The following is a 12991-nucleotide window of genomic DNA, read 5'->3' as shown; positions in this document are numbered from 1 at the left end:
GGAAAGTGACATTTCAGGGATGATCCTAATTTTAGTCTTTTTCTGTTTTCCCTTTATGAGTTGCCATAGGTTTTAAAAATGTCTTTAATGGAAGTGACTAGCAACTACATACGTGTTTTATTCACTTGGTTGTGTCTGTGAAGTTGTGGTACTGGAGTCCCCTACTGTGAGGTTATTATATTGTTGTGCAGCAGTTGGAGATCTTTGTGTAACCTGGTTGGAGAACTGCTCTCAGTATAACCTTGGTGCATTTCTCCCAAAGTCTGCTCCTCACAGCATACACCACATTCTGTAAGGCAGCCGAGCCCTCACCTGGGCCCACCAGCACTAGAACTAAATCTGCTTTTGTGACATCCACAGAATCATAGGATGGGTTTGGTTGGTAGGGACCACAGCATCTGGTCCGATCTCCCTGCTCAAACAGGGTCATTCTAGAGCACATGGCATAGGATTGTGTCCAGATGGGTCTGGAATATGTCCCGTGAAAAAGACTCCACACCCTCTCTGGGCAATCCATTCCAGAACAGCCACACAGGAAGGTTCTTCCTAATGTTCCACTGGAACTTGGTGTGCATCAGTTTCTGCCCATTGCCTCATGTCCCAGTGGTCAACACCACTAAGCAGACCCTGGTTCCCTCTTCTTGGCATTCCCTCTTTAGATATTTACACACATTAATGAGGTCCCCTCTCACCCGTCTCTTTCGAGGCTGAACAGGCCCAACTGCCTCAGCCTTTCTTCTTGAGAGATGCTCCCTCCAGTCATCCTCGTGAAATCCATCACAATCCATCCTCATTACATCCAACCCTTAAAACCCCTAAAAAATTAGACTTTTCGTTTTCCCGAAAACTGGTCGCGCGTGGTTCCGCAGGCGGGGCGGAGCCGTGCCGAGCGCTCGGTGTCCTCGGAGGAAAGGCTGTGGCGGTGTGGGTCAGACGCGCCCTTTCCCCGTGGCGGCGGGGGCGGCCCCGCTCCGCCCGCACTGGCCTCACGTGGCTCGGCCGTCACGCCCGCCCCGGGCCAATGGCGGCGCGCGCGGGCGGGGGCGGGGCGCCGCAGGGCCCTGCGCGCGGCTCCGGCGCCGGCGGGGTCAGGCGGCGGCGGCGGCGGCAGCGGAGTGCAGGTGGCTTGGGAGCGGCTGCTCCGCTCCGGTGCGGGATGGAGCGCGGCGCGGCGGCGCTGATCCGCGAGGGCTGGTTCCGCGAGACGTGCCGGCTATGGCCCGGCCAGGCCATGTCGCTGCAGGTGGAGGAACTCCTGCACCACCAGCGCTCCCGCTACCAGGAGATCCTCGTCTTCCGCAGGTACGGGAGGGCGGCCCGGGGCGGTGGGTGGATGGCGGGGCCGGTCAGCGCCATGAGGTGGGGCCTGGAGGCGCGGAGAGGGAGCGGGGGAGCGCGGCACCAGGCCCGCTCCAACCCCGCTTCCCCGCTCTGCCCAGCACCACGTACGGCAACGTCCTGGTCCTGGACGGTGTGATCCAGTGCACGGAGCGGGACGAGTTCTCCTACCAGGAAATGATCGCCAACCTGCCCCTCTGCAGCCACCCCGATCCCCGCAAGGTGAGTCGTCCCCGGCCCCCACCGCGGGGTCTCCCCAGCCGGGGTCTGCAGACCCACCCCGGCCCCTGCAGGGCTGCCGCGGCCGGGGCCTGCCGTGGGCCATTCGGGCGAGAGGGGCCGGCAGCCTCGTAGGCCCCGCAGTTCATCTCCGGTCGTCGGGCAGCACGGGCCTTCAGGGCTTTCACGCCGTTCTCCTTTGGCCGTACAGCGAAAGTTCGCCCGAGCCGACTCCGCTGACAGCCTGTGTTCTGCCCTCTTCTCTGCCAGGTGCTGATCATTGGCGGCGGCGACGGGGGAGTGCTGCGAGAGGTGGTCAAACACCCGACCGTGGAGTCCGTGGTGCAGTGCGAAATCGATGAGGTGCGTTGGGCCCCCGGCTGCGTGCAGGAGCCCCAGGGCCTCGGGGCGGGCGGGCTGCCCAGCAAAACGATCCCGACTTCACAGCATCCACGGGAGCTGCGGTTTCACCTGTCTCTCGTCAGCACCGGGCGCGTTTGCTGCTGGTTCTGCTGGCGTGACAGTGACAGCGCCACCTCTTTGCCTTACAAGTCATCTACGTGGCAGCTGGATGCCTCTTCCATGTGATTTCTTTCACACACATACGATTAAAGCCCTTCCAGGCAGACGTGGGCCAAGCACGGGATCTGGAGGAGTGCCTTGGCTTTGTGGAGGTGCTGCTTTTCCCTCTGCCTCGCTGCCGAACAGAGTACTGCTCCTGGCCGAGGAGGATGGTTGCTTTGCTGAGCAGTCTCTTGCAACCAAAAGCAGGAAATAAGCAGCTTCTGTGACAGATGGGTCAGTTGCTTTAGAAATGGTCATAATTTTCTGTCTAGTACAACAAACTTGGAAGGGAGGAAGTCACTACCAATTTCCAGAACTTGTTAAGGCTTTGGTTTATTGATGCTGACTGTTACAAAGTGGGCACCTGCTAAGAATCAGCCTGTGGCTGGTAATCTGCTCACAGAGGCCTCCAAGTGAGAGTCGGTGTTAGGATGTGGGCTGGTAACTCTGTCAGACCACTGAAGTTTACTGTTTTTCCAGTCCTTCTATCAGCCAGTTTGTTCTGATATTTTACTTTCTCAGAAAGTTTTGCTCAGAGCAAAGCTCTATTAAGAACAAGAACCACTGCTATGTGAGACTGTGTGCTCCGTCTGCCAGCTAAGTAGGCAAACGTGCCTGGTTTTGAACAAGCACTGCCTGACACCGGCATATTTTTTTGTTTTTTACAGTTATGAGAAGTTGGTATTATTCAGTACAATTGCTGGGCCCAGGGCAGTGGCTTTCTAACGATTTTTGAGAGAAAACTATCTTACAGGTGGATTGATATAAGTGCTATAGTGCAGAGAGGGGGATATTTCTCATATTGCGTTCAGAAACCTGCTGGCATGGTTTTACTTAGAAAGAAAAAGAAATTGATTTAGCTGAGATCACCTATGCAAGTGATGTTCCGTAGGGAAAAGGAGCACAGAGCAGTCTGACCTGTAATCATATTTGGTCGGCTTCTCAGGGAGCTTTTGAAGCTCCGGGTTTTTGTTGAGTTTGGCGTGGACAGACCCAACAGTGTCACTGAATCCTGAGGCTGTAAGAAAGGGCTGAGAGTAGCTTGCTGGCTGAAGATGCTGGCAGCTCCTGTGGATTTTACGGGCGAGTCAGACTTGCGCTGAAGGTAGGGAAGGAAATGACTCATTGTGCTGTTCGTCCAGTCACAACTGCACAGTAGTCTGAGAAGCAGCTTCTTGTAAGCCTCCTCTGACCCACTTGTGCTCTCTGTGTTGCAGGATGTGATCCAGGTATCTAAAAAGTACCTCCCAGGGATGGCAGTGGGGTATTCCAGTGCTAAGCTGACCTTGCATGTGGGAGATGGTTTTGAGTTCATGAAACAAAATCAAGAAGCCTTTGATGTTATTATCACAGACTCGTCTGACCCCATGGGTAAGAATTCTAGCCATAAAAGAGCACTGCTTTCCACTCACCTCCTTCATTTTTTTTCCTTCTGCCTGCCTTTTGGAAGTTATGCCAGCTTACTCAGGATCCTTTCAAGTGAAAAGACTGTTGCCAACTTGGTTCTTTTAGTGGGGAAAGGGAAGGATGGAAACCATAAAATTGTATTAGCAGGCCTTCAAGCCAGCTGTTACATTTCTCTCCTCAAAATTCAACTCCAGCAACTATTTCTTCTGGCAGAGTTGTTCCCTGAGTCCAGCAATCCCATGGGGAATACAGCACCATGCTGGCAAGGGCAGCTTTGCGCATGTGCCTGCTGATAAAGCAGTGGCTCACACGCTTGTTGCAGCACCTACCCTCAAGATGGCTGTGGTGAGGCAGCTGGATTTCTGAAGGGTGAAGCTGAGGTAGAGAGGGACCAAATGTAGACATGGCACCTCATTTTAGAAACCCATCAATGAGTGCCTGAGTCACCTTCAGTCTTGCTCTAGTCAACACAGAGAGAGGCGTCTCCAAAAGGCAGTTTGGAGCAGGAGTTCTGCTTAAAAAGTGCTCTGTGAAGCAAGAGGCAGCTGCTAGGACTTTGTTTGGTAGGGGACCTGGGCTCGCTATTTAGCAAAGGTAAAATCCTGACTGTTTTGCCCTGGTAGGTGTAGGCCAGAGTTCACCCAGGGTCAAAACTCTTCTTTATTCACCTTTCTCCCAGGTCCTGCAGAAAGTTTGTTTAAAGAATCTTATTACCAGCTGATGAAGACAGCCCTGCGAGAAGATGGGATTCTCTGCTGCCAAGGTGAGGATGCTGTCCCTGGGCAGAGGCTTATGCCTTTACATACCAAGTGTGACACACAGAGGGGACTCCTCTTAGGGACATGTGATGCAGGGAATGAAACATGTCATCTCCCAGGTAAAGCAGTGGTTTTGATCTATGTCAGCTTCATTAATTGCTGGACTGGGCTTAGCAAAAGTGGCATAAGGGTCTTGTCTTTGAAACTACGTGAGCTGTACAGGTTGAGACTTGGAACCACCTGGCACAGTTCTGTGCAGAGAAGAGGGCAGCTCTCACCTTGCATCTTGACTTCCTTTCTCCCGTAGGTGAGTGCCAATGGCTGCACCTGGATCTCATTAAGGAGATGCGTCAGTTCTGCAAGTCTCTGTTCCCAGTTGTGGAATACGCCTATTGCACCATCCCCACATATCCCAGCGGGCAGATTGGCTTCATGCTCTGCAGCAAGAACCCGGTGAGTTTCAGGCACCTCAAGTGCCCTTTTCCATTCTCTAGAAACTTGCCTGAGGCTGTCCCTTACAGAGCTTGAGCTGTGGCACTGAAGTCTCCCAGCTGTGGGGCCTCGAGATTCTTGATGGGCCCTGACTCTGCCAGCCCAGAGCCCCAGAGCTGCAATGCAGCCTGCTCGGTGATGAATGAAGTGCAGAATTGACCAGTTGCTTTAGAAATGGTCATAATTTTCTGTCTAGTACAACAAACTTGGAAGGGAGGAAGTCACTACCAATTTCCAGAACATGTTAAGGCTTTGGTTTATTGATGCTGACTGTTACAAAGTGGGCACCTGCTAAAAATCAGCCTGTGGCTGGTAATCTGCTCACAGAGGCCTCCAAGTGAGAGTCGGTGTTAGGATGTGGGCTGGTAACTCTGTTAGACCACTGAAGTTTACTGTTTTCCCAGTCTGCTTCAGTGTGACTGTTAGATGGGTTTGGGTGCCAGGATTGCTGCTGCTGTACATGATTAATCTGGATGCTGGCAGCATGCGCTGTACCAAACTTCACACAAACATGGATTCTCCTTTGAAGAGGAAAGCCTTGCTTCTTGGATGCTTGGGTACTCTCACACCTTCATCTAGTACATGGCTCATGCAGTCTGACCTCATGCACTGACATCTGTGCATAAGGGCTGGTCACAGGAATTACAGAGCATAAACAGCTCTTGGGACTGGGGCTGTGTAGAACCTTTGACCTCATACTAGAACAGAAAGTTATTTGTTTTCCTGTGAGTCGTCTCAGTTCTCTGCCATGCATCAGGGTGCCTGTCACACAGTCTTTGGCTCCTTACCCGAATAGTGAGAGCTATTTGGCTTTATTTTTGCAGAATACAAATTTCCGGGAGCCTGTGCAGCAGCTCTCGCAGCAGCAAGTAGAGGAGAGGAGTCTGAAATACTACAACTCTGATATTCACCGGGCAGCATTTGTGCTGCCAGAGTTTGCACGAAAGGTAAGCCAGGCTGTGCCACAATGCCTTCCTCAAGGATGAGGTAGGAGTGGGAGTAGACAGGACTGAGGATTTCCTGCAGCCCCAAAGACTTCTATGGGCAAGTCGGAGCAGGACAGCATTTTGTATGACAGAGTATGAGTCAGTCAGGGAAGACTGGAGTTCATTTAGGAGCTGTTCTTCGGGCTGATATCCCATGCCTTGATGACAGATCACTCCTACCAAAGCCAGATCCAAGAGCCTGCAGAACTGGTGTTTCCCACTGGAAAGCTCCAAAAGTCTTAGATAAAATGTGGTTGTGGTTACTAGCGCAAACCAGAGGGTAAAGAAAAGATGCTCCAGTATAGTCCAGTCTGGCTTCTTGAAGGATAGTCTGTATTTTTGCATTATTCCATCATCTCCCCACTGGGCTGCAACTACAGATTCCAGAAAACAACTCCTTAGAGTGTCATAGGGATGAAGGCTAATACCATAACTGTGTTGCAGAGGTGGTGATTCGTATTTCTGCTGAGGACTGGTAGAGCTGTGGCAGGTCCATCCTGACACTTTGTCATTGGCTCTCTGCAGGCCCTGAGTGATGTGTGAGACCGAGACGCTGCTTCTTTCGTTCAAGTTGGATTCTGAGATCGTCAGTGATGTGGCTGGGACCTTCTCAGCAGACTGCAGATTTGCTCTCCACTGTGTGGGATTGTTTAACCCTTGGCCAGCCAACATTCCATCTGATGTGTTAAAAGATGATGGGGCATAAGCCAGATAAGACTATTGAAAAGGTCCAGTGACTTATTGCGTGAGGTCAAAACTGTTCTTTCCGGTGCTGGAAACGTAAGGTGTCTTTTTCCTTTCTCTCCTCCCTGCACCCATTCTAAATTCCCCCATCCCAACCACACCCCACACGCCCCCAACTGACATGATTATTTATAACTGACACATATTTCTGTCTGGTGGTCGGGGAAGAGTCCAAAGGGTCCCTGACTCAGCCTTAAGCACACAGAGAGAGCGAGCTTTGTGCACAGTTAGCTTGCTCTCTCCTCATGGGAGCTCTCTGCTGCTGAGACATTTTGACTGGTAACGGGTCTGAGCCTTTGTGTCCCACTGCCCTCCTGTGACTCCTGTACTGCTCTGCAGCACAGCTGGAGAAGTCACAGTGCAAACTGTTGCCATTCACAATAGGTCTCCCTCCAACCCTATGGAGTAGCAGTATTAAACACCAGCCAGGCAGGCTGGCAGCAGCCTTGTGGGGTTTGTTTTTTTGTTGTTGTTGTTAATTTTTTTAATTGGTTAGAAACAGAAGTGCTGAGGTACCAACAGGCTGACTCCTGTTCTTACTTCTGCCCTCACGGTGGTTCCAAAGAATGTTTATTGATATGGTGATAGGCGCTTTATACATATATATTTATATATATAAATATATATGTATAAAAAACAAACCTTAGCTCCATTGCCTGCTGTTCAGTACTGATGTTGGGGAGTCAGTTGTGCTGACAAATCTCTCATCTCAGTTATGCTGAGATGCCTCAGGCCTGGGTATTTGCAAGTCCTTAGGAGGCATAGTTACTTCCAATGCTGCATCCAGATGCATAAGTTGTTTTTTTCATTGTACTCTGTAAGATGGATCTGCCTCTTCTTTACTTCTGTTCTGAAGATTCCGTACCTCTGCGCAGTGGGAATCACCCTCCCAGCACAACCCACTGTGCCATTGTCACTCCCTTGCACTCGATTAAACACTCGGCTCTGGTTAAGGTGACATCAGTGTGGGTCAGTGTTCTTTGGGCAGAGAGTGGTCGGGGGATAACAGAGATCCTGAAGGTTTGCTGTGCTTCCAGGTGCACTCTATAGTTGGTCTGACTTCCTCTCTCACTTATCTTCAGGGATGAAAAGTTACCATCAAAAGTAAGCCCTGAAGAGTGATCCCATTGCATGTTTTGTATTGTAATGTAGCTGCCCAATAGCTCCTCCAGCTTCTGTCATCCTCTGTGCTGCAGACTCAGTACCTGCTATCCAAGCTATTCTCCAGTCCAAATGCTGCCTCTGGTACAGTTTTCCAAGTGGTTTTCCAGCTGCCCATATCCCTGCTATCAGGTAGTTCCTGTCAGTCCTGGCCTCACTGAGCTGCACCCTCCTTTCCTCTGCAGAAATGGCAGTGGCTCAGGGGCTTTGAGGGCTGAACCATTGAGCTCTGGCTGAGCAGGCTGGGGAAGGGCACTAGGTGGCATCAGGAGAAGACAAAAATACTCCTTCTGAGAGACTTTTTGGCTTGATAAGAGAGAACTAGGAGAAGCAGACTTTAGCAAGGGTTGGTGTTGAGCTTTGCCATAATAGTGACCCTACAAACAGTGTAGGTGGTCCAGCCACTGTGTGCCCACAGCAGAGGTTTTGTGGGGTCAGTATTCTCCTGCTTTCTCCTATTTCTGATGAGACTTACAACTTCTTTCTCAGTGTCTCCTTCTACCACCAATATTGGCACAATTTCTTTGTGGTTGCAAGGGTTTGCAAAGCATTGCTGAGCTGAGTCTAGATCTCTATTGTGTTGAGAAGATAACACCTGTTTTTCTCTTAATTGTCTGGGTGACTGTCTTCTTTCTCACACAATTAGTTTGGGTTAATGAGGCATTTTCATTGCTCAACTCTTGTATTTTTATAAGGAGCAGACCAGTAATGGAGGCTGGTTCTAGCTCCTCCTGTTTAAATTCCTGTGGGACTTGAACCTCACTCAGCTCTTCATCCTTGACAGAAAACTAGCTCTGGCACTTTCCCCTAGAATGGGAATCAAGACCAGGACTATAGTCTGGGAAGGCCTTAGAGCAGCAGCCAACTAGTAACAAGTTCAAGCCTTTCACCCACCCTTGGCGAGTACAACAATGCCCAGGAGGGAAAGAGCTTCCTCAAACCCGTTGTTGGCCTCCATGCAGCTAATTATTCCTTCTGGTTATTTGAGCTCTCTCCAAATATGTGAGTTCAGCAAGTGGCCAGTGATGAGAGCGGGAAGACAAGACTGTTTCCCATCGAAGTCATACATACTCTGTCCACACGGCCCTACATATATATAGTTTCTGAGTGATTCCAAGTCACTGTTCTCCACAGACCATTCCAAATACTTCAGTGCCTTCAATGTGAGAAGACAGAGATCAGTGCCTGAATCAAGCACTCATTAAATGAATGCAGCAAGAGAGGGAGCAGGGACTTGTGCAGCTATAGCTGGTTCCACCTGAGCAGCTCCAAGCTTCACGACTTAAAATCACCCCTGTGCTGAGCACTGCCACAGGTTTATGTGCCCTGGGATGGTGTTTGGCACCTGCAAGGCAGTTGTGTCTACAGATCGATCATCTCTTCCACAAATTTGTGTCTGAGCTGTTATGCTGCAGAATGTGGTGGCCAAGGGATGCTGGGGGTTGAAGAGACACTGGAAATTTGGGTAATGCTCAACAGGAGGAAACTGGGGGGTCTCATGTAGAACTGAGCACTGGCCACTTTTGCAGTGTCTTTAGGTGGGCAACTAAAATACCTGAGTAACCTTTTTCAGAGTTTTAGCTGCCTTTTGCCTAAGGCTAGTTAAGCAAGGTTGTTCATAAGCAAAGAGTCACAAAGATGATGTTTGTCTATACATGCTGCAGTCATGTTCCAGCATCTCATTAAGCCAGGAGCATATGAACAGGGATAGGCTTTGTCCCAGGTAATGTACAATGTAATGTCAGTCAGAGCAGGTGGAGACAAGCAAGGGAATGGAGCCTGATGGGCTTTAGCACATCCATTGCTTAAGTCTCTTGGCACCTTTTGAACTGTGTCAAACTGCTCTGAGCTTTACTCATTGAACTAACTCAATTTTTAGAAGTTCAGAAGAGTGTTTCAAAAAATTTACAGAAACCTCTTGCCTGTATCTCTTGAGCCCTTTCAGTCAGGTAATTGGCATGAGTGTCATATTCACCTAGAGCTAATGTTATTGAGGCCTGGCTGAATTATTGATAAAGTTTGACTGGAGCAAGAGGCTGCTGAAGAATGACATTCATCTTTCATCAGCAGCCTCAGTAAGCAAGCAGTCAAAAAAGTATTAAAAAGTGCAACCGGGTTCAGGGAGAAGAAAGTTCCCTTGTTAAAATGATGGGGGAAGAAGAGGGAGAAGTGTGGACAACATGAAACAACAGCTCAGGTCTACCAGAAGAACCAGACAAAATGCTGTTAACAAAGTAAGATGAGAAATCTAACTAAGTTAAATACTGAGAAGTCTGGGGAATACTTTTTCCTACTCATGTGTAGGAGTTTAGTGCTTTTAAAATATGCGAAAGATGGGGAACTGGAGTCGGGAATTGCAGTTACAGCACAGTGATGTGTGAAGCAGATATTATTAGTGGGCATTATAAGGGGGTATTATTACAAATGTTAGAGATCTCAGTGCAGGCCTTTCAAAGACAACAGCTCTGTGGCTAAAGGGGCTTGAAGTACCATGGGCTGCTGAAGCAGGGACCCCACAGGAGGCCTCTCCTTGGCACTTAAGGGCTGCTGCAGCAACCCCCAGCCAGGCATCTTCAGCAAGGAATTTACTAAACAAAGCTAATTCTGTGTTAAGAACAAGATGATGTATATGATGCCCCTGCATGTGTTTTGCCTTCTTAAGCTGTAGGAGAGGAGTAACCGGAACCCCACACTATCTGCAATTCCTGACTAAGGCTCTCCCAGCCAAGCAGCGCCTTCTGTAGTGCTGACAGTCTCACAGGCCCATGTGTTAACGCCCCTGGTGAGCTCTTGGAATTCCCATGAGGTGTAGAACATAAGCAATCCCTCAGGTAATCCAAATTGTAAAGGAATGTTTCTATCCAACTCTTGTCCAGCCAATCTTGCCACCAATGGGACAAGTCTGGTGTAACAGAGGTCAGTGCATGGCAGTAGACAATAACCCCAGACTGCACAGCCTGAAATGCTTCCTGCTTGGAGCCAGGCAAAATGTTTCAGTGGAAAACACATATTTTTAAATAGAAGTGTTTCATAGTGAGTAGTTATTTTTGAGGAAGATTTTTGGTGGAATAATTGAAATGTTTAACTTTGCATGCAGTAAAATAACAGAAGGCTTTGAGCCTACTCCTGAAGCATTTTGCTTGCCCTCCCCTCATCCTCCTGCAGTCCCTTTGGGGTTGGTAGACAGAGAAGGTAGCACAACTCCCCCTCATCAGACAACTGTGACAGGCTTGTAGTCATGCATGCTGTGAGAGCAGAATCCCCACAATCCTTCCTCCTCTCCTCTTCCTTGCACCTGCTCTGAGCAGGGATGAGGCTCCTGCAGTCTTTTTCCTGGGTTTGTTAGATTAGTGCCAATTCCTCCAGGGCCCTGGGGAGCACAGTGCCAGGCAAAACTGCAAACCTGGCCTGTTTAATGAGCTGTGATTTCAAGCCTATGAACGAATTGGTTTCCCCTTCCAGGAAGGCTCACAACTATCAGCTAACTATTGCTTTATTTGTTGCATTTGCCTTTGTAACTTGAGGGCAGAAAGCAAGAGATCTGTCTTGGTTTGAAAGACAGGTGTCTGCTAAGGAAGGCAGAAGTCTCCCTTGGAATGGCAGATGCAACCCCCTTCCCTCCTTGTTATTATAATTTTTAAAATCAAGGGGGCTTTTAGGCAAAGATGTGGGAAATAGGAATAACAGTTCTTTACTATTATATATATAACCAGTCAAACAACAATAACTATGGCAGTAACAGTAAACAATCACAAACCCAGTCCCAGCCTTCTCGGCTGTCAGGCCCTTTCCCCTCGGGTGCAGTTCCTCTCGCAGCCGGCAGGGGCGCTGGCAGCTCCCGGTGAGCAGGGCAGGTGCGATGGTTCCCCCGCGGCTGCAGGGGGCGCTCCGGAGCGAGCTCGGGGAGCACGTGGCACTGGTGCCCTGGGATCCGGGAAGGGATGGGACAAAGGAGCTTCATAAACCCCTGGGCAGCCGATCCCAGTGTCTGGCCGGATCCTCAGGAACAGCAGGCTGGAACGGCAGGCTGGAGCGACAGGGACGAGCACAAATCCCGGATGGCAGACGAGGTGTATCCAAATGGATACCCCCCGGAGGTCTGGGCAGGCAGGGCAAGCGGGGCTACAACATAGCGAAGGCTCGAAGTGGTGGCGGGGCAGGGCGGCCATGGCCTGGCTCCGAGCGGGGCAGGGAAGGTGGGCTTGGGATCCTGGGGCTTCTCCAGTAGAGAGGAAAAGCAGGCGAAGCAAGCAGACTCTCTCTCCCAGCCGAGACCCACTGAACCACACACCCAGATGAAACAAAAAGAGCAGCCAGGTCTTTTGTTCTTCTTAAGCACCTGGCTGTTTGTTCCTCTAGCAACATGTATGGGGGAAAATTCCTTTAACAGGGGAGCTCTTAAAACCCCAACAGGTTCCAGTGACAGGAAGGTATTTTAACTCTTCTTTCAGCTGCAGCTGAGTGCCTTACCTTTAGGAACCAGAAACTTCTGGAAGCCTGGTGTGATTCTGCTATGTGCTTTAAAACATGGTGACCTGAACCCAGACCAGGCAACAAACAGGCAAAAGACAGCAAATATCCAGGCCATAGAGGAGAGCAATTGAGAAGTTATCTCATTCCTTAATGTGGTATTTGGTGCCAGACAGTGATAGCTCGTGTTCCTGCAGTGCCCAGTATTTGCTGCTGCACAGACACACTGAGGAGAGGTCAGAGGCCTCTTTCTTGAATGATAAAACCTCTCCCATTGCATGTTGTATGTGCAACCTTCATCACAAAAAGAAGGAGGTTCTCTTGAGTGATTGTGGAAGCATATTCTGCTATACTTTTGAATCCACTCTGCATCTATGCTGGAGCCATGCTAACTGTGAGACAAAATCCTTGGAGAGGCAAGCCTTTTCTAGTTATTGTATGCAGAAATTCCTTCTGGAGCATACCCACGCCAGGTTCCCATGGTTGTGTTCACAGGTGCACTGATTTCAGAGAGATCTGCCCTCACTGTGAAATGACAGAAATCCACTCAGGCCATGTACAACTGAGGGTAGGAGAGCATCAAGGAAAACAACTTCGGGAGGGGTGAGTCAGATAACAGAGAAAGTGGTAAGAGGAAAGAATAATCAGAAATGTTTATTGTTCCAAGGGAAGACCTTTACCATTTCCTGTACAGGATCCTAAGCATTTAAGGGTTAGGAAAAAAAAATAAAAATTGAGGCCTTCTTAAAGGTCAGACAACTAATGCACATGGAGTAGGAGCAATGAACAATCCTGGTGCTATATGTTGAACTCTATCTGATAACAAAAAAAAAGCAAGTTTTATCACCAGAG

The 12991-nt window shown here is 49.6% G+C and overlaps 1 protein-coding gene across 1 annotated transcript; it reads left to right on the top strand.

Moving 5' to 3' along the window:
- The first annotated feature begins 1062 nt into the window (after nt 1-1062).
- SRM (spermidine synthase) lies at nt 1063-7466 on the top strand. The gene is made up of 8 exons (XM_069034810.1): nt 1063-1302; nt 1440-1560; nt 1828-1920; nt 3339-3492; nt 4208-4291; nt 4594-4739; nt 5603-5725; nt 6290-7466. The coding sequence occupies exons 1-8, from the start codon at nt 1157-1159 to the stop codon at nt 6305-6307; spliced, it is 885 nt and encodes a 294-aa protein (XP_068890911.1). The 5' UTR covers nt 1063-1156; the 3' UTR covers nt 6308-7466.
- Nucleotides 7467-12991: the final 5525 nt, after the last annotated feature.

The sequence above is a fragment of the Aphelocoma coerulescens genome, chromosome 21 (assembly GCF_041296385.1).
Source record: "Aphelocoma coerulescens isolate FSJ_1873_10779 chromosome 21, UR_Acoe_1.0, whole genome shotgun sequence".
In the NCBI taxonomy this organism is placed as follows: domain Eukaryota; kingdom Metazoa; phylum Chordata; class Aves; order Passeriformes; family Corvidae; genus Aphelocoma; species Aphelocoma coerulescens.
The sequence above is the reverse complement of the archived record's forward strand: the minus strand, read 5'-3'. Positions and strand labels throughout refer to the sequence as shown.

Bases quoted from the DNA above. Each gene is read 5' to 3' on its own strand.
- SRM (XM_069034810.1), top strand. From the start codon at position 1,157: ATGGAGCGCGGCGCGGCGGCGCTGATCCGCGAGGGCTGGTTCCGCGAG. The intron at 1,303-1,439 runs GTACGGGAGGGC...CGCTCTGCCCAG, and splicing joins GAGATCCTCGTCTTCCGCAG to CACCACGTACGGCAACGTCC. The intron at 3,493-4,207 runs GTAAGAATTCTA...CCTTTCTCCCAG, and splicing joins AGACTCGTCTGACCCCATGG to GTCCTGCAGAAAGTTTGTTT.